This window comes from Harmonia axyridis, chromosome 5 (genome assembly GCF_914767665.1).
Source record: "Harmonia axyridis chromosome 5, icHarAxyr1.1, whole genome shotgun sequence".
In the NCBI taxonomy this organism is placed as follows: Eukaryota; Metazoa; Arthropoda; class Insecta; order Coleoptera; family Coccinellidae; genus Harmonia; species Harmonia axyridis.
In genome coordinates this window covers 4,112,920-4,139,168 of record NC_059505.1, presented here as the reverse complement: position 1 = coordinate 4,139,168, position 26,249 = coordinate 4,112,920, and the positions used below count along the sequence as shown (strand labels likewise).

The 26,249-nt window shown below is 38.0% G+C and overlaps 1 protein-coding gene across 3 annotated transcripts in view; it reads left to right on the top strand.

The window, feature by feature from the left end:
- The window catches only part of LOC123681215 (ecdysone-inducible protein E75), a 163,882-nt gene that overhangs the window by 86,181 nt on the left and 51,452 nt on the right, over window positions 1-26,249 (top strand). Inside the window, exon 1 of one of the 3 annotated variants that reach the window (XM_045619470.1) lies at window positions 2,860-2,938. The exons of the other annotated variants lie outside the window; for them this stretch is intronic. Coding sequence (XP_045475426.1) covers window positions 2,875-2,938 — 64 coding nt within the window. The 5' untranslated portion in view covers window positions 2,860-2,874. Of the gene's footprint in view, window positions 1-2,859; window positions 2,939-26,249 lie in introns of those variants that run through there. 3 annotated transcript variants of the gene reach the window in all.

Below are 26,249 nucleotides of genomic sequence, written 5' to 3'. Positions count from 1 at the left end.
GAGATTGCCGACAAGTTTATGAGTTTCAGCGTGAATAACTCCTCAAAAAGGACTATGAGGAGGATTGTGCGTCATCTGAGATATTTATGAGAATAATGCATAATGCGCCACCTTCCATGGTTTTTGATGTTAAATTTGTCCGTATTCCTTTGTGTTGTTTCTGACTGGATAACATTCTCATTCGGTACTTTGAATTGCCACACATGGATGTTTTGATCATCAAGCTTGAAACGTTGCCCCTGAATGTTGCCTACCCCTGATTGTGGCATAACCGTTATTCGCATGTAGTTATTGTTATCGAAAATAACACTTCCTCGTCGACGACGTCATACGTCCTAGGTATCCAAGAGACCGACGTAAGTACGTAAAGGGGAGAATTACCGCTGTAAACAAGCGAAATAACACATCCCCCATCAGAAAAGATCTCGGCATCATCTCCGCAGCTGCGGAGACTCCTGTTACATATTGTTCTGGCGCAGACAGAATTCATAATTACCATCGGGTCTATATGCGTCATAGAGCCGGTGCTGCACATGTTTGAAGAAAATCCGAACACACTTATACCATGGTCGAAATACCGTTCGACACACTAGAACTCATAAAACGTTGTCAATTGACGTCATCCGATCGAGGGCATCACGTTTCTGACACGAAAAACAACTGTAGGGGTGTAGCGATGTTTTCTCAGACGAAAAAAGATTGGTGGGATTCCGATAATTTCAGACTGATAAGGGTTTTTGCATGAACAATGTTGTTTTCGTTCGAAATGTTGTTGTTATCCATTCGGGAAATAAAGTTATCCATTTTGTGGTTTCAATATATTGCTTGGCACTTTCCGTTATGTGTCGAAAAGAACATCATTTGAATTTCCTCCGTGTTAGCTCTTCCAGAACTCGATCCTGGAGAGATAATTTTCGATGACTCGCAGGCACATTTCTGGAAATATCTCACCAATAACTTGAAGGATGTTGGTTTTCAGATCGTCAATATTCTGAGGATTATCGGCATAAACACTATCTTCCGCATAACCCCACGAAAAAATTCAAAGGTGATAAATCACAAGATCTTGGTGGCCAATTCACATCTCCGAAACGAGAAATTACGTGTCGTGGGAATTTTCTTTACAATAAAGCCAAAACAGGTCGTATTGTGTGGCTTGTTGCATCATCTTGGTAGAACCACATATCTCACATTTCTATAGCATTAATTTCAGACCATGTTGTATACCATACATAAGGATTCATTAAGCCAAGTAGCTTGACTTTTTAACCAACTACTTGACTTGAAAATCAAGCTCGTGAAAAATTACATATTTGAGCTTGACTTGAATTTAGATATTTATTGATTGACTTGATATTACTTGAGTTTGATATGCACGCGTCGCACGGCATATATTTTTGCAATCTCGTGCGCGCTTAAACTAAATAAGGGGATTCCTCGAGCGCCGAGAGATTGGAGCATTTGCCAGTGTGACTTCATTAGTAGCTTTCTCACATTTCTATGAAATCTATTGGTAGCTTTTGGTAGTTTCAGAAATATCTTTCCAAACTTGGCCAAAATGGGCAAGGACTTTTTAGTAACGACAGCATCTTCAGCTTCTGTTGAAAGACAATTTTCCAGAGCTGCTCTTATAGTTACAAAAACCCGCAATAAGTTAGGCGACAAATCTATAACATGCTTCAAGTGTCTTAGATCCTAGATGAAAAATTATGAAATCAAATAAAGCTTGGAGGTTTCTCAATATTAAGAAATTTTATTTTTTATTTTGATATGATTTATAGTGATTTAATTTCAGTTTCTATTTCAAAAATTTAATATTTTCGGTTCTTTCATACATTATGTTTGATAAATAAAAGTGTGTGACACTACACTAAAACTGCTAAAAACCAAGTAGCTTATTATGATTCGAGTACTTGATGAATAAATACTTGACTTATACGTTATGAATCATTCGAAATGCGAAAAACGTTCAGTTTTGCTGGGATTTTCGAAAAATATTTTTTGGGATGAGTTAGATGAGTAGAATAAAAAAAATCTGTTTGTCAGCAGTCAATTGCTCCGTTCATAGGCTCAAAAACTGAAGTAGTAAACGCTTTATATGTTCACCAGCATTGGCTGCGACATGGCATCTTTCAAAAATTCAGCCCATTTACTAATTATAGGGGCTAAAAACAGAGAAATCAAGGAGGAAATTTAAGATATTTTGTTAATTTTTATTCTTGAACTTTTACTATACTCTATCGAGAATTTGGGTGATTAAATTTCAACCTTTCCAATATCAATGAGAACCTTGACAAAAACGTCCTCATGAATAAGCATTTATTTCAACGAACGAACAGAAAATCGAGTGCGTTCCGATAAGAACGCCACTAATATATCGTACGTCCCGATTCAGATAAGACCATGTTGTGACACAGTTAAAGTTCAAGTGTGGGTCAATAACCCACCCCAAAAATCAGATATTCCACACAAAAAATTTTCCGACCAAAGAGATAAGACGATCTCTACTTTGCCGATAATACATAATTGCAGTTTTCGGCCCAGAAGAGGCCATCGGCCGTCTGTGCCAATCGTCCATCGTCAACGTATTCGTTGTTGTGAGTTCCTTCCTGTTCACGTGACAACTTCCGAAATACCGGATTTGTTTATCGGATATTCCAACAGGTGCGACGCCTGCGCGCCGCCGCGACGCCCACGTTCGACGTTACCCTCCAAAGCTGCCTCCGACCTTCTGGTTTCCAGTGTCGAGGTTGGCTCTCCCGCGGAAAGTCGTTTTTCCGCATTTTCCAGCCGTCTCCGAGGGTGCTTGTTAGTTTCCATCGGATATCTTCAGGTCCGAGTGGCTTCGACGTGTATGGTCACCTTTAGATCGAAATGACACCCATCCCTTCTATCATAATACGCGTCCACTCGCCCGATGATGAGGAATTGACACCAGGTAAGAATCATCCGACAGGAAGCAATCATCCAAAATCCATCCCATAATATAATTTCAAATTCCTCCAACACGTTTCATCTCAAACCGACCCTGACATTGGCTGCGTCTGCGTTTTTAACGCGTGGCGTCATCTGTCGGGCGCCGGTCTCAGCCGCCGTTTGCACGACCGGTTCGGAGATGGCGCTGCGTGTTCGGTAGATAACATCGGAGAAACTGCGCTTGAATGGGAAACGTATTCCGCGTGCAGTCCGTAAGTTTTGTAATAACACACTTGAATTTCCAACTATAGGAGGTTGTAGTTATGCATTATTTATTGAGATCGTTGACGCGGCGTCTGCTGATTTGGAATTTAAAATAGGTAGCCGAAATTTATGTGACTGGATCCTATAGACGAAAGCAAGAGTGCTATTATAGCTGTTGGTAGCAGCATCTGTTTATGTTCCATACTCGATTTAGTGGTAGTGATGGTATTTGTTTTTTTGAGAATTTTTTGTCTAAAATTATGCCATTATTGCGTTGAATTTGAGCACTGAATTTCCCTATAAGCTGAGATGACGAGACGACTGATTCTTTATTGAAATTGAGAGAATGTGTCCATGAATATCTTTCAATGATTTTTGCATTAAATTATGTTATTTGTCAGAACTGTTTTCTGTATCACAAATTTGACAAATAATAGATAAATTCGTGACAGGAGAATTCCCAGTACCAACATATAATAATGAAATATGATCATGATAACTGTGTAAAACTGAGATATTCCTGCACAATTTTGTTCTACAATATATGACAGATTGAACGGATTCGTCACAAAATTAGAGAAAATAATTTTATTCCAATCAAATCCAGATTATATCATTTCAATCGATGCGAACGTTTCTGTTAATTAAGGAGATCTTTTCAAAAACACTCTCCCTACTTAATTGAAAGTGCGTGTTTTGTACCTCATCGTTTTGCCGTTCTGTACAAAATCTTTTTGTCAAATGCAGAGTGTAGTTTTGTAATCAACGCTACTTCTCGCTTTTCACTGCGAAAAACAGACAGTGTATAATATTTCTGTGGAAAAAATTCTCTCTTTTCCTGAAGTATAAACGTAAATGATGTGCTGTAGATCTGTCACTTTTTAAACATGAGCTCACATCAAAATTAAAAATGTTCATCTTCTAAAACATCCTTCAATTAAGATGTCTAGAAAGACTGTGCTCACTCACTGTTGAAAAACTTTGACATTGGCGTCTTTTGAAGAGAATAGCCATCTAGGAATTTGTTGGTATGTACTTAACTTGATTTCCCTATCGTTTTCCATCTCATTCATATCGAAATCCTTTGTATTTTCAATGACAACATGAACTTTCATTATGTAGCGCCTTCTAAGGAAAAAAATTGATGTTTTCCGCTGTCGTTTCCATAAAATATGGACATTTTATTGAATAGCGCACAATATAAGAGAGCCACAGACCTCCCTGTATTCGAATCGCCATGATTTTATCTCAAACCTTGTCAGTATACTTAGACATCTAATCCAGTAACAATAAGGTCTGTGCTTTTTGGCCCTATAGCATTTTAACTAACCCAATCTTTCAGAAATTCAATTTGTGCTGTACCTTCTGTACCTTTCCAAAAAAGATGCAACAATGATTTTTTTTGTTGCTATATACTAAAATTAGATAGAGAATTCACGATTAATTTATAATCATCTCAAACAAAATAGAATAATTGGACTAGTCAATATACTCAGATATTTAACTATTAATTAATTGGAAATTAGTTTTATGCTTTTTAGGCATTGAGTATTTTAATTATGTCCATCAGATTTTCAATTCGTGCTCTACTTTCTGTACTTTTCGTGAAGATGCAGCGATGATTTTGTTTGTTGTATAGTAAAGTTAGATTAGATAGAGAATTGTGGATTTATTTATGATCATATCAAACGAAATAGAATCGGTGGACTCGTCAGTATACTCGGGCATCTAAATTTCAATTCAATGGCAACTAGGTCTATGCTTTTAAGCCCTAGCTAGAGTATTTCAACTATGCCCATCAGAAATTCAATTTGTGCTCTACTTTCTGCACTTACCGAGAAGGAGTATTTTTTTTTGTTGCTATATAATAAAGTTAGAGAGAGAATTGATAATCTCAAACGAAATAGAATTAGTTGACTCGCCAGTCGCCAATATACTCAGATAACTAACTTTAAGTTCAATGGCAATAAAGTCTATGCTTTTCAACCTTAGTGTTTTTCAACTATGTCTATCAGATATTCAATTTGTTCTCTACCTTCTGTACTTTTCGAGGAGGTGCAGCTATTATTTTTTCTGTTATTTAATAAAGTTAGATACAACATTTATGATTCACTTATGATTAGATTAGGATCAGTGAATCGCCAGTATATTTAGTCATCTTACGTTCAATTCAATGACATTTAAGTCTATGCTTTTAGTCATAGATTATTCAAACTTTGCCCAACATTCAGAAATTCAGTGTCAGCTCACTTTACTGCTCCAATTTTCCAAGAAGATACAGCGATGGGTTTTTTTTTTGTGTTAAATAATAAAGTTAGATAGGGAATTTAGGTCGGTTCATTCTCTACTCGAACGTGGGCGATTGAGACATCTCGTCTAGCATCCAGATAATGGCCGAGAGCTCTCTTCGATGATGACGAACGGACCAAGGCGGCGCATATTGCATCAAATGGCACGTATTTAAGTACATAAAAGTTCACCGCTTATACACACCGTTATATGCAGGGGGCGCACTATCCGAGATAGTTCATAGTTGTGGACCGATTGCAACGTTCTCGTTCGCCATTTTCTGACCTCATTCGCGTTCACGAACCTCTCCCGTGTGACCTCTTTTGCATCGTGAACTTCCACAACAAAACAGTACATGTCATCTTTACGTATACAGGGGGGGACTACACGCCATCGAAGAGCGAGACGGCGCTAGCAAGCTCGACTCGAGTTCAATAACTCAGGTTGATACACTCTCGGCGAGTGCAACAACGGCAAATTTGTGTCGTCTTTTGTTTAACATGCCCCCATCATCGTGATGTTCGTCTGTTTGTTTACGCCGTTCTTGGACCGGCGGCGTGTTTGCTGACAGCGGGAATCTTTGAATTTGTTTCCAGGTTATGTTATGGAAGTTTGCGTAATGTTTTTACGCATCTCTCGTGCGGGATTTATTGTAGATCATCTCGAACTCGAAAAATTCGGATATCGTAAAATGACATTTTTTTACGCTCGTAAAAAATGGGATCGTCGAACTTTGTCCATTTTAGATTTCGTTGGTAGCACTTGTTTACTCTTCTTACTCGTAAATTTTGTTGTAGATAAAAAAGCACAGTCAACATTACGAATTTACTGGTTCAGAAATGCGAGATTGAATTTATTTTGCCAGATGCTACTATGTCAAAAAATTATAAGTTCTTTCAATCAGTTCTTTTCTGAACCAACAAAGTTAAAAAATTCAAAGCGTTATAATATTATTACAACCATTTATTGATGTTGATTTAACGATGAACTAGGAAAAGTAAGCCAGACTGGCAACGATTCTAGAAAACGTTCTAAGACGTCATGACACAGCTAAAAATAAGAGGAAAAAACACCTAGCTGCAGAAAGATTCATTAATGGTATATTCTAAAACAAGTTGCAGAATGGGCTCCTATTTCAACACGAATGCGAAATTCGAACGCAAGACTGTTGGAATTGCCTTCTGCAACGAGAATTAGACGATATTTTCTCTATTTCAGTCAAGTTTTGTGAAATATTGGCGGAATTCAATGAAAAATTCAGATTACACATCCTAGTGACATTTGTATTGTATCTTGGCAGTTGGTGTGACTGTAACGAAAATTGACAGATTACGGAATTGGAATTTGAATCGTACGTTTCGAAGTTTGAAATAATTCACAATTCCGCATTAAATTCGTGAATAATGTCTGACTAAATCGATTTAACATCACCAGAATTGAGAGAAATTGCGAATAATGCAAATCATTTCACTTCATCCAAATTATATTATATTAACAATAATTATTGACGTTTGTTGAAATTTGATAGGATTGGAAGTCAGTATAAACAACCACAAAACGAAAAATTTAACTGAAAACGATGCTGTAATGAGTTCATTACAGCACTGTTGTTAGTACTGTAATGAACTCATTACAATAAAGAAATGGAGAAAATTCAATACCGCATTCAAATTTTAATCCTCCATTGAACAGTGCAGTTAGCCAATATGGTTCTCCTACTGGAGCTTAAAAATGATAATGACGGCATTGAATTTTAATGAACATTCCTGTAACTGGGTCTAAGAGTTTTTACTTTTGCGCATCCCCAATGAGAAAATACACATTGGAAACTTCCAGGGAATGAAGTTTCATTTTGATATTAAAAAATACGAGTGTATTTTGAGATATACATCAATAGATGTTTATATAATTGTAAATCATAAAATATCGGTGCTCAACTGCGATCTCCTCTTCGAGAAATAACTGGACCAGGAAACTTTTATTGCAAAATTGTTTCGTTTGCTTATGTATGGCATGTAGCGCCGTCTTGTTGAAAACACACTTCGTCCACATAAAATCGACAACTCTGAGTTTTCGTCCACACTACCGGCTACAAAAGCAATATTGTCAATCATTCTTGAGCAAGGCATACGGTTTCGGTTTTTCGCATCACTAACTTGTACCAACAGCTAAAATTTTTTCACCAGTTTCACTATTGTAGGCCGAAAAGGTGCTTCACGATGACCAAAAAGTGCTTTAACGAACTGTTACCGCAAAATTCACAATTTGTAGTTAATTTTAACAATTTTAATGCGTTGTTGAAACGTGTATCGTTCCAGTTTTAGTAAAGGCGAGGTTTTCACTTGTCAGATATCAGATGTCGAGCTATTCAAAATGAAAGCTCTCTTGGGACAACGATTTCTTCAGATGAAACAATAAATTCTTGGAAATAGGGAATTGCTATGACGTTTCTACTTGAGCTAATAATTAAGATGAAATTTGTATATAGGGATTAACGGCTTGGCTTGATATTCAAGTCACTTTTCTCAAGCTCAAGTAGCTTAAGCTTGACTTGAAATCAACTCAAGTTCAAGTCAAGTAGTAGTTTTTCAATGTTGAGTCAAGTACTTAATAAATAAATACTTGACTTGCCATTGAAAAACTACTACTTGACTTGATTTCAAGTCAAGCTCAAGCTACTTGAGCTTCAGCTTGAGCCGAGTAACTTGAATATCAAGCCAAGCCGCGAATCCCTAATTGTAAATCATAAAATAGTGTATCCAATTCAATTGATCTTGTGAGCGATATAGTCACGAAATAATCGCAAGCAATAACAATTCCGATATTACAAAACCGATTACAGTTCACAAATAGCCGAAGAATCGACTCATTTAGCTACACGTGACACTCCCATCTTTCGTATATATATATTACATAAGAAGATTATTTTCGAAATCCTTATACCGTTGTGCTCTAATGGGAAACAGCCGTTTCGAAATCATCTCGACTTTCGGTATCGAAATCCGAAAGAAAACATTCGTACCCGCATTCCTATACGTTGAAGCCGGTGTGTACAAAGCGCCATCTGAAAAGATCAAACGGCCCCATCGCGAAGTTACGTATATCGAACATCGAATAAACAAACACAGATTTATCCGGGCGTGAAATGTACGCTCCGTCCTCAATAAAATCTGTTTATTCTCCATGACCTCATTAGTGTCGTTGACCTCCTACTACGATTTCGTCACCTCTTTTTCATTCCCAAACTCGAGCGCGCGAGAGAGTATATCGAACCTAAAGCCCTACTGCGTCTAGATCCGCATCCCGGTCACGCACCGCTGTTTCGAAACTGTCTATTGCTCCTAACGGTCCCACTTTCACCGTCGCCTGAAGAATTTCGACCACGAGGACCACCCGAAATCGACTCTAGCCACTGGCCACTTTGTCAATGGAAAAAGCATTATCGACCGGTTTCTAAAAGGATAATCAACGTGAAATTCAACTTGACAGCTGTCAATTCTATGGTCTAACGTCATTTGAGTTCCTAAAAGTAAGGTTAACTCCTTTTATTTGAACATTCTGCCAGTTAACACATTGGTCAAATATTACATTTTACATCAAGCGTCATTTTGGGTTTATGAAGCGCAGTTTAATTTTTCTTTTCAAGTTAAAAGGTCTAGATAACATAGATTAGATGAATTAACACTGTAACTTCTCATTTCAACGTTTCCGAGTATGTCTTGACCACTTTTGGTGTCGAGAATTGACACGCTGTAAAATCACTTTATCATGTCTTTCGTTGTATTGCGGCCGTTTGTCTTTCAATGCTCGGCTCAAACGCATTAATTGCGTTCGATAATGATCGCCTGTGATTGTTTCAGTCGGTTTTAACAACTCATAATACACTACGCCGAGATGATCCCACCAAATACTGAGCATGACCTTAGAATCTTGAATATTCGGTTTGGTCGTCGACGTGGAAGCATGGCCCGGATATCCCCATGATTTTTTGCGCTTGGGATTATCGTAATGAACCCATTTTTGGTCTACAGTCACAATGCGATGCAGAAATCCCTTCCGTCTTTGCCTTGCAAGCAGCTGTTCACAAGCAAACAAACACCGTTCAACATCTCTCGGAATCAACTCGTACGACACCCAATTTCCTTGTTTTTGAATCATTCTCATGACTTTCAGGCGTTTTAAAATAGCTTGTTGCGTCACTCCCAATGATCCTGCCAATTCTTGTGGCGTTTGACACGAGTCTTGATCAAGTAATGCCTCCAATTCGGCATCTTCGAAAACCTTCTCTATTCTTCCGCGATAATGGTCCTCGACATCAGAATCACCGTTCTTGAAGCGTTGAAACCACTCTCGGCACGTTCTTTCACTAAAAGCTGCCTCACCATCGGTGTTTGAGAGCATTCGATGAGCCTCAGCTGCAAATTTCTTTATATTAAAGCAGAAAATTAAAACTTCTCGCAAATGACTAGAATTTGGCTCGTAAGCTGACATGTTTAATCGAGAATAACTGTATGATGCAGACACAAATCAACTAATATTTCGATGGCGTTAAGTTTACCAATACCTAAGCTTATTATATGACATCTACGATCTAGTTATTTCGACTACTACTTACCGCTGCAGCTATCTATTACAAAACAGCGGAAGCAAAGTTGTACACCTAATATATTACCCAAAATAATCTGTATACGACAGCCACACCAGAAAGTACTTATTCTTATTGACTGGGCTTACTCTGTTGAATTTTCATTATGATTTTGAATTCGATATTGAGAATGTATAAGATTGATTGAAAGAAAATTGAATATTCAAATTTATTCATTTTTATTGTGCCATCGATGCTAACGTTGTTGACCAGTTGAGCTCGCACCGGTTGCAGAATGGCGGATGCGACGGTGTCGGCTTCGCGAAAAGTCAACGCCTCCTGCGAATGAACTCGACACAAAGTGCAATAACACCAAGCGCACCGAGTCAGTGAAGGCAAGGTCGACAACATTGTTCGATGCGTTCGTCGCTCTCCTCGTCCTGCCATTATTTCAGAAAGCGGCCATTCTTTCTCGATCACTCGGCGTGTTCGACATCTCTCTGGCTCTCCTCTGTGTGCACACTGTGTCAAACACTCGGTGTAGGCCCGATGGGCGACTTACGAAACTAACGCTTATCGCTGCTACCACCAGCACATTGGAACTTTCTAGACCTAACGGATTCTTGCGTCCGAAGAAGCGATGATGGTGAGCGCCAAGGATGAAAGGAAAAAGGAGGTTGGTGATGTGTGTAAGATGCGAGGATTCGAGTACGTTTCGTAATGTCGATAAGGGGAAGGTCTCCGGTGACGAACGCGTCGACATCTTCTAGCTAAGCGGGCTAAGGTCACGTTTCTCAATCGCGTTATGGCACAGATAGAAAGAATCATGATCTCGATACAAATTGGGATGCTGTTGTCGCGAATTTATCAGTAGATAATGTTTCGAGGATCTCTGATGATGCCATTCTGATTGCAATTGTTCTGGTAGTCGGAAAAGCCTGTTGATCTGAGCTAGAAAGACCAAGAAATGGTTTTTGACACTATTCTTCTTTGGGAGAGCAGTGTGCTGAAAATAAGTCAACGAAACCATAAAACATAGGGAGGGGTAGAGATGATAAAACTCCAGACGGAAGTCTACATTGCTCTTGAAAAACTACGACATATCTGCCATGTCGATAAACCTTGAGATCAATATTTCAAAATTAGTGAACACTTCATGCATTAACAAAAAGTTTATGGTTGATACCGGAATATCACTAGGTGTGACTTGATTTAATAACTAGTACATTGCACTCAAAAAGGAAAAAGATCACACACATAAAAATATCTGTATGCTTCATGATAAATTTTTGTTAGAACTGCCAACTTAAATAATTTATCTGATCATCATGTGATTCCACAATGTATCTGGTAGAGGTGAAGTTTACTGCCAAGCATCTTCCCAAGGATATATTGCTCCAAAGTTAAACCTGAAGCATGAAAACTAAACTCATCGGAAATCTTAGACAACAGCTTCATCAAGGAAATCTTTCAGGAAAGGTTTTGTTGCAGATAAATAGTATGATCTAAGACCTGCTGTCGTCAGGAGTTATTGAACCTAATGAATTGCAGAAGCTCTTGACAGATCACTTGCAAAAGACTAAGTACCAGAATTTTCTGAATTTATTCAATAATCCTTTCGTGAAAAGTGGAAAGGTATTAACCAAGATTGGCTGCCTTTTTTTTCTGAATCTATCATGTCTTAGACTATATTGACAGAATACGTTGTTTCCAAATGAAAAATCAGAAGTAAAGACATTTATTTTAGGAGAAATGTTTAGGCTAGAAGATGCTGGTAAGGACAAAATCACACTTCTTTCAATCAAATTCTCGATTCGAAAAATATCGACATATCAGACCCGAAAGAAAACGACCTGTAGGTAACATCTCCGCCTAAAAATGGTCATCACGAAGACAATCGACAATCGGTAGACCTCCCATCGGTACAATGACACAACGTCGGTTCCAGTGACTCTTCCCGAAGCCTCGAGCTCACGATCCACGTCAACGTTATGTGACAGTTCAAGAACACCAACCAGCACCGCCAACTCATATCTCAGTGCGGAAACCATGGATGTACGCAGGGTACGTGCGCCGAATGCGAATGGGCACCAGGTAGTCGTTGAACCAAAAGTTGAGGCGGGTTCGACTATAACAGGTCGTACACAGAAATATATAAAAATGTTACCAATTTCCTTTCGGAATGGGCGAGGTCGCGGGCTAACGACCCCTCCAAGGCTCGATCCGAGCACCGCCTGTCGGTGTATAGGGAGAAACTAGGGCGATCGCAGTCACGAATGTCACGATCGTATTTTTCTTCGTGCTACAGGTAGATTGAATTTCGAATCATAAGTTACCCACGTCGATCTTGAGGAGGCGTGACCAATTACCACCCCGTGGTGAGCCATTTGGAGCGAAGAAATCGCCTAGACGGTGTTGCTCAAACTTGATCGAGAGTTAATTCTACGTATCCGCCTTCGACCTACAAGGTAGTGTAATAACCATAAAACTTCGTTCCGTTCTCCCCTAGATGAAACAGCAGAAAGTTCAAGATCTTTTCTGCCGAACGGTTATACCGATAGAGTTTACTTTGACGTTTACTTGATGTTCATTCCACCTAACCAAACCTAACCTTTTCTTTAATGGAGGAAAATTCATCTTATAAACAGCCAACAAATCTCGACAAGTATCAGCACCTGTTCGATAGTCTGAGGCTCTCCTTAAAGACATACTCACTAAAGACCTCTATCCACAGCAACTTTTCTCCAGGTGCTCAGTGTCTGCCAGAACACCAAGGGTTTGGTATTTCTTCTAGGTTCTCTCCTAGCTAAAACAGTGAGTGGACTTTGATGTTTACTTATTCACGATGAATCATCTACAAAGTGATAGGCACATCAGAGGTATGTCTTTAGGGAACCGAAGCTCCAAACTGACTTTGGTAGGCTGTGGTTGATATGATGGTACTACTGAAATAATGTGGAGGGAGTTTATATAATGGACTTTTATTCAATGATAACTTATATTACAACATATCTCCTGAAGTTTCTTCTTTGTCGTCTCTAATAACAACCACAAACATCAATATACAACAATAACTTGGATAACTTACAATAGTTCTTTAGAGATACCTACTTCTTTATACTTTCCTCATCAGGTGGGAAGTCTACAGAAAGCCCTAATCCATCACTCATGCTAGTTTAGTTAGGGTAAGATTGATGCACGATTGGTGTTTCTTTTCTCCTGTTATTTTCTAAATTTGTTTTGTAATCTTGTTTATTCATATTCGTTGATGAGTGAAATTGATTTGATGGTATAGCAATACGAATTTTCTTTTTTAATAATTCAAGTAGCTGATACCAATCTGATCATATCAAAAACTTTGTCGTCAGTTGTGAAATAACTACACTAAAGTTGATGCAGAAATCGTGATGGCATGGATATCGGAACTGATTTCCAAATATTATCCAGATTGAATGATTAATCATTATTTTCCCAGAAACGCAATGATTGAATTCGCGAATAACCCGACAATAAAAAAGATGCTCTATCGAAATTTCCGTGGGATTTCGAGATCTTCTCGAGAATTTCCCGCGAAATGAGCTATTGGCAATAAATTCTTGAATTCGGTAGTCGCTTGCTAAACGAGCTGCTAGCTTGAGAGGTAACTGACCCGTAAAGGGGGCACTGGCACTTCTTCGGCCGATCGTAGTTACGCAACTTGCTCTCATTGGACAATCTGGGCGTTTTGCTTCGAATCCATAAAACCTCATACACTGCCCGTCATAAATTGGAACTGTTGGTTTGAATAAATATGCAAATTTCATTGAAATGCTCCTTCTGTTACTCAATAGGTGTTGTGAATCATATCTGGAATGGATGTTGTCCTCGATATTTGGAATTATTTTTGTGCCGATGGATATTATTTTTATCCTGAAAATCATCTGTGAAAAGTTTTAGAACGAGGGAGAATCCTTCCTTGCAGATTAATTCCTCTGTTTACATTATACCCAAGGGCCATGAATTGTTTAGATAATGTCCAAGGACATCATGTACTCAACCCTATCATTGTCAACTAAACAATAAAATTAAATTAGTCTTCGCTACAAATTAGATAAATGAATACCAAAACTTATATTCAATTTATTCATCACAGCTCACTAACTGGATCTTTACAATAATTTGGATTTTCTTGAGAATTACTAGAGAATTGTTTGAAATTTTCTTCTCGAAATCGGTAGCAAATAAAGGGTGTTTTTTTTAGAGCTATAGAACTTTAAATTGCAATAAAACAACGATGGATTATTCGATTGACATGAATTTTATTTATCCGCAAGATAATCTTGTGGCATTACATTTTAAATATGATTTCTGATGTAGTCCAATCTGGACGTCCAATTTTCGATTACTTTTTCCAACATTTGTGGCCGTATATCGGCAATAACACAGCGAATGTTGTCTTCCAAATGGCCAAGGGTTTGTGGCTTATCCGCATAGACCAATGACTTTACATAGCCCCACAGAAAGTAGTCTAGCGGTGTTAAATCACAAGATCTTGGAGGCCAATTCACAGGTCCAAAACGTGAAATTATAGACGGTCACCAAACGTGTTTTTCAATAAATCGATTGTGGCACGAGCTGTGTGACATGTTGCGCCGTCTTGTTGGAACCACAGCTCCTGGACATCATGGTTGTTCAATTCAGGAATGAAAAAGTCAGTAATCATGGCTCTATACCGATCACCATTGACTGTAACGTTCTGGCCATCATCGTTTTTGAAGAAGTACGGACCAATGATTTCACCAGCCCATAAAGCGCACCAAACAGTCAGTTTTTCTGGATGTAACGGTGTTTCGACATACACTTGAGGATTAGCTTCACTCCAAATGCGGCAGTTGTGTTTGTTGACGTAGCCATTCAACCAGAAGTGCGCTTCATCGCTAATGGACTTAGTGCGCGATAAAATTGCACTATTTGCAAGCGTTATTCAGGCATGAGTCTATTCATGATGAATTGCCAAACCAAACTGAGAATAAATCACTTGACAGCTGTTGAATCGGTCGCCATATTGAACAGTAATGCCAACTTAAAGTTATATACCTCGAAAGAAAACACCCGTTACGACAAAACTACAAGAAACCAAAAAATGTTCTACTGGACCAAAGTATTTTTACATTTTTCTAAAATATCCTAGTGATCCAAAAAAAAACTCTGGGGGAAACATTCAGGCACTGTTCCAGAAAAAAGTTGAAGTTTAAGTTGAATATCTTGTAGAGGGAAGGTGCTATTGAAAAAAATTAAAAAAAACCAAATCAAACACTCTGTATCTCGAAAACAAATGGTTTGCTGACCTGTTTATAAGACTCTTTTTCGCTTAAAATGATCAGAGGAATTTTTTATTCCGTTCAAATTTGGTCAGTAATACAGATCTCGAGACGAGTAGCGCATTCGCCATTTTGCAACTCCCGATTTCCTCTCCTGAAAACGTCGTTTTCCGATGTGAACGCCCTACGATTCGGTCGTCCAGCATGGCTTTCCATGCCTTCGCATTCTAACACAGTCGAATGGTACAAAAACCTCGCTTAGAATAATAACCCGCATGTCAATGACGTTTATTAAACCTCAACTCGCATTCTTCCATTATCAGCACCAGGCAAGAGCATTGCGCTGGTCGTTGCACCCGACGACGACGTTTACGAAGATCGCCATGACGACGACGACGGCACAGAAGAAGAGCACCATCGAGAGGAGGACAGCGACAACACGGCAGCAGCAGCGGCCACAAGTTTCAAGGGCGATCATCTAACCGTATTGGCTAACTTTTGTAGAATAGTGGAATTCGAGATCGAGCTCTCGTTGGGTTTTTGACCTCATCACGGCGAACCCGAAGGTTCAACGCTGTTTGTTCATCGAATTATCGACCCTCTTGTAGATAACGCGTCTCTCTCTCTCTCTCTTTACATCTCTTCTGATGGAACGGCTCAACGTGCCATATTTGCTAAATGGATCGCTTCCAAAGGCGTAATGATACTCTGGCATCTGTGGTCGTTTTTCTTCTTCTTCTTTTTTTATTTGGTCTTTAGAGGAAAGTTGTCAGGAGATTGAGAGGTGACTGATCTTCAGTTTTGCTTTCTCCGGTGATTTTTTGTCGGTTTCGAGAAACTGATGGGAAACTAATGTGAAGCTTAATGAGTTGAAGATATCGTGAATATTTCGTCATATACTCTTGTGTTTCGGCTCATTAACGCAAGAAGAAGATTAGAGGTGAAACCAGCTCTTAGATGTATAGATAATTGAACATTATCTGTGGTGAATTCAAATTCTATAGGGAAGGATGTCTGATGCTTTGTCTAGATATTCTGAAAAATTAATTGATTGCCTGTGTAGATCAATCTTTGTTACTAGCAACATGACGTGCTTATTGAAAAACGATATATGTTGTATGTAGAACACAAAAGTTTGTGAGTCTAGTTTTTTACTTATTTGGACATGTTGGACAATTCAGGCTAAAATATTAAATTTCTCCTGTGAGTTGATAGCATCTTTGTAGTTAGTATCTTGTTACTATAATGTGCTAATATCTCCAGCAGTATTGAAATGATGGATGAATCCAATATTGTCTTCGTTTCCTTCTGCTTCGCTTTTACCGCCACAACATTCTAACTTCATCCTCATCAGACAATGACAATTTGAACTTTTGATATTTTATTGCTTTGGTATGGGAGATAGCTAAAAATGCGTTGCCTTTTGCTCATTGCTAATTTATGGTTGCTTATTACTTATTGCTCCGGTGTGTGAGTAATAAACATTTCGTTTTCAATCGAAACAAGATGTAAGAAACAAACTGGAGTTGATTCCAGAAAGTGCATTCAATAAATACATCAACGATTGGATTAACAATTGGCCTTAGTTTATCATGAGCTGCTTTTAGGCCGATTATTCCTGGTACTCTGTCCAATATACCTGTCGTTCCCTCAATGCAAACATCTGCACCAGAAAACAAAGATCGAAAATAGTACCACTTAATCGATCCAGTCAATGAACCCCCTGCAGGATCACTCATTCGATTCGAAGAACGGCAAGCAGAGCAGCGATCATCTTAGTCAGAAAATGAATCACGTATGAAATGCCTGAAAAGCGAGGCTTTGACCTGCTTGCTCTTCCGATCGGAGAGGAGTTCCAAGAGCCGTCAACCGACCGTAACCGACAAAACTTATGAATTTCCAATCCACATCAGGAATCGTAACTCTGGCATTAGAGCGGCTTGCTTCTGTGCAGCGCCTCTGAATAAATGTATGAGGATGCGTATGATGAAGAGTGAAGACAGGTCAATTAATTAATTTACTTTCGATTGAAACCAGCCTCGATCGGCAGGTGGCGCTGTAAGAGCCTCCTGGCTGCGGTGTTAAAATCGAAATCGGCTTGGTGACCTCCCTGTGCCGAATATGGTGATGAGCCACCCATGTGGTTTGATTTATGTATGTTTCAACCAGGTAGGAAATGGTTGAAGACTCTTATGAGGACGCGCAAGGAAGAGATTTACGAGATCAATATGGGAAGGGCACCAGTGAAGAGCTAGATCCATTTTATGGATTTTTCTTGAGTCATTCCTATCGCATATCTTTGTTGTCTATCATTTGACCTCTTTATTCACATCAGAAGAGGAGTAATCTAAATTGAAAGAATCTGCATGCAATTGGAAGCAACAATAAGCTGGTAGACGAATAAAATTGTTCTGGGTAAACTGCTAGGTTTTAGATCAATATCAGGAGTCTTTCTAGAGCATCTCAATATGCTATAGCTTCGTGTTAGCTTTATTAAAATTTCTTGTATATGTCTTCTGATTCTGACAATATATTAGGAGTAGCTGGCTCAGTTGAAATAAATGCTTATGTACATACATAAAACTGTAATAGATTTGGTTTGGTCGCTTGGCATTTTTAGCCTTTCTCCTAAAGTAGATTTCTTTAGCCTTTATTACAGTCTGCCTAAGGATGATTTTGATACTTAGGATGTCTTAGGAGACTTAGGATGCTTCAGTATGATTCTGATACTTAGGTTGCCTTAGGATACTTGGGATGCTTTAGGATGATTCTGATACTTAGGTTGCCTTAGGATACTTGGGATGCCTCAGGATGATTCTGATACTTAGGATGTTCATCTTCTTAGAATTATTCGAAAGGGATTTGGCTTTTGAGATGGTATGGATCGAGGTTGTCTCTGAGAAAACAAACTTCCTCGAATAATGCACTTCATCTGATACACATGCATTAATCAAATTGGGTCCTTTTATGCCAAAGGCGACCTCCGTTTTGCCATGTTTTCTTTTTTGATGTACGTTTCCAAGCAAAAGTTTGAACCGATTTAGAAAAACGATGTATCTCAATACCTTAGCTCAAAAGGACGTATGACCAATGATTTTCATTAAAACTTTCATGCTATTCAACTTTGTACTGAAGAGGTTTTTTCATTTGAAGCGTCGTTTTCGAGTTCTTTGCGAAAAACTGGGAAGAAGTAGGAAAAACTATTGCTTTTTCTCTTCGCCAAGCTAGGCACAAGGGCTTCGAGGTTGAAAACTCAGCATTAGCAACCAAGAGGATCCCTGAGTGACTTATAAACTTATACTTAATTTTAAGATCGCTCAAAATTCTTTTTTACTTCTTTTTTGTTGTCACCTCTTTCGAGCCGATTTTACTAGGACGTTACCGGATTTTCCGAGTGGCCTTTCTACGAGACCTCTCGGGTTCTTGGAGAAACCGCGGTGCAGGACGTCCCCTAGTACGTGTCAACGACTCGGGCAGCTCCAAGTGCCGAGTAACGGTGCCGTTGAGAGAGTTCGACGCACCGCATCGCATACGCTGCAATCGCCCATCGGCGCCCGCAATAAGAGAGTCAAGTGCATTTACCCCCGAACCGAAGGAGCAGGGCGTCATCAACGAGAGCTCGGCAGCAGCTGGTGCGCGCCTTGCGAAAGGTTTGTCGACCCTGCTTCCACTTTGCGTATATACCGGTATAATGTCGGAGTATAGGTGCATACTCACGCATGTTGACAATGACTTCCCTCATCTGCCAGGCGAACGGCGGATTCTTTCGGTGAAATAAGAATATTAAAAAAAAAACTGGTGGTGGCGGGTCGGGTCGGTTTGATGTCCGAATCTCCGAAGTTGTTTCATTCTGCAAAAGGAGGGTGTGTTTATTGCGATCATTTGTACAAAATATGATTCACAATACAGCCAATTGTAGATGTAGAATTTTCTCAATCTTTTGATTCTGTTGATATCGAAATTTGGTAACTTAAACTGGAAAGAAGTAGGAAACTTCTTTCAGAACGAATTTTCAAAAGCGAAGTGGTATTTTTTAATTCATTTGGGCCGTACAAAACGCTTCGCAGATTCGAATTACTGGTCACTATTATTTTTCTCTAATTCTGTGGCGAATCTGTTTATTCTGCCATACCCTATAGAATAAAATCATGCGGGAATATCTCAGTCATATCTATCGAATTTTCCAACCAACATTTTTCAATGCAAAAATCACTAAACGAAATATTAAAAATTATGATGCCAATAATTTAAAGCGATATTCAGTGAATTAGAGAAAATAATGTGTAATACTCTCACAGAAGGCTCATTCTAACTCTCGTTCTTTCAAAAACTAGCCACTTAGTGGACCGTTTTTTTATTTTAAACTCGTGGAAGAATATCAATGTCTTCTGCACTTGTATTATCAATAACTATTCTGAAATTCGGAAGAGTAGATCACCAGAATAATTCTTTATAATACAAGTGCAGAAGGCATTGATATTCTTCCACAACTTCAAAATTCAAAAACGAGCCACGAAGTGGCGAGTTTTTGAATGAACGAGTGGTAGAATGAGCCTTCTGTACGAGTATTATACATTATTTTCTCCAATTTATTGCATTCTTATTGAAATTAATGAAATATTTCCATAAATATCATTTAGTGATTTTTGCATCGAAAAATGTTGTTTGGCAGAACTGATTTCTTTAAGGCAAATTGATGAATTGACAGATAAAGCCGTGGAGGAAAGTTCGGAGTACCAAAATAAAATAATAAAATATAACCATGAAAACTGTGCGTTTCTGATATAGAAGAATGAACGAAATAACCACAGAATTAGATAAATAATGATTCCGGTAATTTTATTTCAAGTTTTAAGGGGTTCTTCCACAATTTATTTGAAAAATAATCTACATCGTAGAATGACAATATTTTTAAATTGCGAATGAAAACAAAATCTTGATAACTTTTCGTTCTTCGCAATAGAATTGATGGATCCATGTAAAAAGCAGATATATATCTGAAATAATAATAATGAATAATCATGAAAAAAAAACTACAAAAATAAGGAGGTAGATACTGCCCTCTACTTATTCGATTCGAAAAAAGAAATAAGATCAAGTTAATGTACAACTTCGTACACCGTACAAAGTTTAGTCATCGCGAGAGTGCCAGAGGGGAAATGAATGGCTACCAAAGTTTGAGTGATACGCAGAAAGCCACGTGGTGGTACTCCCTCTCAGGGGTGTTGTAAGGATTGGGGGTCACACAGGTCGACAAACTTGTAAACAAAGCTGTTCAGAATGATCTGAAACATATCTGAACAGGAATTTTCAAATTGAATACCAAATATTCCTATTATTTGATACCTTCGGCTTAGCAAAAAACGGATACCGTATATTTCTCGAATATTCTCTCGCGGTAACACGACACCCGTGAAGCTGTCTTCACACGTGTCGTTACGCGTGATTTCGTGACGACCATCAATCTCAATACCTAACTGTAGCAGTCAATTAGGGAGCCGAACGAAACCATATCTCATGATGAGATTTCGTAACGATTTCTCAATGGCGGTTACTTGCAGTAAATGCTCTAAAACAATTAGTAGAAATGATGAGTCTATTACTTGCTCTGCTAATAGTTCTCATATATATCATGTTGAATGTGTCAAGGTATCCAAGGAAAGTGTGGTTCAGAGTGAAAAACAAGGCGTTCTGAAAGAATGGAACTGTAACTTCTGTTCCGCTAACATAACCTCACATTCAAATAATTTGGATCCAAACCAATCATTGTTTCTATCTTTGATCGGGGAGGAGATGAGGAAGGGAATGGAAACTTTTCTTCATCCCGTTCTTGAATCAATGAGGGCTGAAATAAATAATTTGAAGAAGGAGATTTCTGCCCTTACTACTGAAAACAAGGAACTGCATACTTTGCTCCATGGTTATTTGAAGGGTTCACAACAAACACATAAAGTGAAACATGGAACAAAAATAGGTTCAACTCACCCTACTGTAACACATAATAAAGAAAAATCATCTAACAGCGACATGGAGATACAGAACAAGTGTACTGAAGAAAAGAAGGCTAAATCTACTTCAAATCAAAAAAGTGTCTCGAGTGTATTATCCCAACTTATTCCGACTACATCTGCTGACGAAGAATTCAAGTTGGTCGAAAGCAGAAAGTCAACTCGACGCTCAACTAAAAGAATTATTGGAATAGGGAAAGGTGAAAAAATAACAATAAAGAGTGCGCCAAAATATGGTCATCTACATGTATGTAAGTTACATCCAACTTTGAAAACTGAAGATTTGACTACCTATCTGAAAATGAATGGTTTTGAAGATATTAAGTGCGAAAAGCTAGAATCCAATAGACCGGAAGAATATTCGTCGTTCAAGATCTCTGTGCACGAGGGTGACTTTGAAAAAATTAAAAACCCGGAAATTTGGCCAGAAGGTACATGTATAAATAATTTTTTATTTCGACTCGCTCGCCGAAATGTGAAAATTTAAATACTAAAGATTGTATTCTAGTCCATCAAAATGTCCAATCTATAGGTAACTGTCTGAACAGACTTGAAGTGTTTATAAACAATATTCGCGCAGACTTCGTGGCTGTCACGGAACATTGGAAGAGTGGAGATGAACTACCGGCATATGTCATTGAAGGATGGAAGTTGGTGTCTTATTTCTGTCGTCCAAGTGGGTGCCACGGAGGCAGCGCAATTTACTGTAGGTCTAATGTTTCTTGTAAACAGCGAACTGATTTAACCTCACTTAGTGTTATTCGATGTTTTGAATGCTCCGCAGTGGAGGTTCAGTTGGGATCGTCAAAGTACGTAATAGTATGTATTTACCACCCGCCAACAGGAAATGATGAACTATTTTTTGAAAAGCTATATAAACTTCTAATTATACTAACACTTGAGGGAAAAAATTATATTTTAGCTGGAGATTATAATATTGATTTGCTTTCACAAACGAAAGAAAGTAGAACGTTTGTTTCACTAATAGAAGGATTTGATGCTAGATTTACTTTGAATAAACCGACTCGCATTACATCAACCTCATCCACTTGTATTGACAACATAATAACTAACCTGGAAAGCGGAGAAACAACTATAATTCCATCCCATCTTTCTGATCACACTGCTCAGAAGTTCTCTTTTCGTTGCTCATTTGAGAGAGTGGTCAGGGGAAAGAAACGTATGCGACTGATAAATGACCAAACAGTCGCTGATTTCCTGACATCGTTAGCAACTATAGATTGGTGTGATGTAATAGATCCGGGCATTTCTGCTGATCGACAGTGGGATCAGTTTTTCGCGGCTTATAGAGCTCATTTTGAGCAAGCTTTTCCGGTATTTTGGTCCAGAAGAAGTGAAGGTAAGTCGAGAAATTTCAATGCAGAATCTGATGAATTGAGGGAATTGAAAAACCATCTGGACATTCTTTACACTATTTCCCATCATAAAAGTGAATATATGGATCTTTACAAAATAACAAAAACTAAATATGAAGCACTCTTAAAAAAACTGAAACAAGAACATTTTCACAAAATTTTAAATAACTCGCATAACAAACCAAAGAAAGTATGGGAAATAGTCAATAACATGACCGGTAGGGATAATAAAAACCACAATCAAATTACAACAAAAAATCCTCAGCATCTAGCTGAAGATTTCAACGATTACTTCATCAATGTAGCCAAAAAATTAATTCAAAATTCCCAAACTAAGAAAAAATTTCAACCCTCTGAAAACAGAGGAAACGTTAAATCGTTTTTCGTATTTAATGTAACTGATGATGAAGTTATTAATACTGTCAAAAGGATGAAAAATAAAACTTCATTTGGCTATGATGAGATACCTATGACAGTTATCAAAAGGTCAATTCATTTGATAGCCAAACCACTGTCTGAAATTATATATGCTTGTTTCACGCAGGGAATATTTCCAGAGTCTTTGAAGACTTCAATAGTGAAACCTGTTTATAAGAAAGGAGATGTCAACAATATTGGAAATTACAGACCTATCAGTCTTCTGAGCGCATTCTCAAAAATATTCGAGAAAATACTATCAGTGAGATTAATTAAGTTTCTTCGCAAATATAATATCTTTGCGAGTAATCAACACGGTTTTTTGAAAGGGAAGAACACAGAGACCGCAATATTTGAAATGGTTGATGAAATAATTTCGAAATTAGAGAATGGAAATCCTTCAATTGGTCTGTTCTTGGATCTCAGTAAGGCATTTGACTGCGTTAGCCATGACTTGCTGCTGGAGAAGCTGTTCCACTGTGGGATCAGAGACAATCAACTGGAACTGATCCGGAGCTTTCTGAGAGGCAGGATTCAGAAGGTAAAAATTGAGATGAATGGGGAAGACTATTTCTCGGCTGATCGGATTGTGGAGATGGGGGTACCCCAAGGAAGTATTCTTGGTCCCCTACTATTTCTTCTATACATAAATGACCTTCCTGATTGTGTCCAAAACTGTCTGCTTCTGATGTTTGTGGATGACACAAACATCATAGTATCTAGAAAACTGTTAGATGACGCAGTTGATGACATCAAAGCTGAATATAAAATTTTTTTGAAATGGTGTGAGAATAACCAAATAATAGTAAACTCGGAGAAGACAGAGTGTGTTTTATTTACGACACATAATTCCAAACTGACGTTTCCTGATAGAGTATCCCTGGAAGGTGGCGGAAAGATGTTCCAGTCTTCAACCAACTTTCTCGGTGTAATCCTTGATAGCCATATAAGCTGGAGCTCTCAGGTGTTAAACGTGAGAAAAAGATTGAACTCGGTAATATATACAATGAGAGTATTGTCGAGGAGAGTAGATTCTTCCTTTCTCAGGGTGGTCTATTTTGCCAACTTTCAGTCTCTCCTACAATACGGCTTAATGATATGGGGTAATGCTTCTGATGCATCTGATATATTTATTGTACAGAAATCGGCAATACGTATTATGAATAACATGAAATACAGAGATTCCTGCCGTGGTGTTTTTCGGAGGAATGGAATACTAACATTGACGGGGCTATACGTGAAAAAGTGCCTACTCTTCTTCCGGCAGCAAAGTTCTTATTTCGAAAAATTCAGAAATACTAATAGTACAAGGAAAATGATTCCCTTTCATTTTCCCCAACACTCCTTAACTTTGACTGAGAAGAATGTCAAATATATGTGCCTGAAATTGTATAACTCTTTACCAAGAAAGATTCAACAAATCGATAATTTCAAAAATTTTAAAAGAGAAATATCAAACTTTCTAATTGAAACTGAACCTTATAATGTTCAAGAATATTTAGATCACTGTAAGTGTAAAGGATTCGTATAGCTGATTTATATTAACTTGTATTCTATTTTTTGTTATTATGACATGTTCTTCTTCATGTATTGTACATTGATTTGGGAATAAATTATTTGATTTGATTTGATTTGATTTGAGAGAAGACGGCCGGTCGCTTCGGAAGCCCATATATTCCCACTAAACCGCGTCGGTTCGGAGAAAAGACCCACTGTTCTAGTGTGACGTAGCCCACGCGTCTGAAGAACCCATTATGGGTTTCCCGCTTCCCCGCGGTTACTCTACACTCTACTACAATACGCTCCTTCGATTGTGGAGTAATGGATGACGACACCAGCGACGAGTGCAGCATGCACATGGGCGGAGAAATATATAATTTTTTTCTGATAAAATTACATATTGCATTTAATTTGGATGAGAATCCTTTTTAACAATATACACTACGAGAGTGGCTCAAAAACATTATGAAATGGATATGAAAAACGTACTTGATTGATAACTATAACAATTGATTATTCTTCTTCTTCTTTATGTGCCGTCTCCTTTAAGAAGGTTGGCTATCATCATGGCGATTTGATTATAAAAAATTTTAATTAAAAAAAAGGAGAGTGCTGATGAGAATTGTCATGAGATTTTGGCCGATCTTCATTCATGCATCAATTGCATCACACTATATACGAATCTCCAGAGGCGCAATTGATGCATCTTAGTTTTTTTTTTCGACATTTTCATTGAATTTTGTATGGTTCTGATGAAACTATCAACAGGAAATCTGGCAGGAAGCTCGAGATTGTCCTTCTACATCTGAATGATAATTTGCATCTCGATCGAATATGTATGGTCGGTAGGAAATAGTTATTTATAATATAAGTGCAGAAGGCATTTAGTTCAAAATTCAAACAAGATCCACGAAGTGGTGAGTTTTTGCACGAAAGACCGGACAGAATCGAATTTGAGTACAAATTCGTCATCAAAATTCGGAAAAACATTGTGACGGAATGATACAGCCCTTACACCTCAGAGTAATAAACATATAGGGATCATATGTCATTTTCAGTTAGCAAATTTTGTCCCAAACATGAACTATCAAATTTGACATGAAGCGCGCGGAAATGAAAACATATCAGTGTTACGATATTTCACTCAATTCGCGAGTTTCCCCACAAACAACGCACTTCTTATGTCCCAGAGTGAATCAACGTTTCATATCAACTCAAAGTATATTGAGATGAATACCTAAATATATCAGAAATTCAGAAAACAAACTTCAAGTGCGCCGAACGACGTGAAACAACCGTTGTCACTAGGAAAGCAAAAGTTGCCAAATCTTGGATTTCAGTAGGTAGATACAGAAAATAATAAATATTCTGCTTATAAATTCGACAATTAGAAAAAATATTGGATTTCAAATATTCAAATTTGCATATTTCGGGAATCACTCAAATAAATATATTTCAATATAATATACATTCATAACGATATAGTAAAATTGTGGATTTGAAAATAAATCACAATCCGACAACGTAATCTTACCATGTTGGGGACATGTAAAAATTGCGTTTACTCCCTCTATCTATGTTTATTACTCTACGG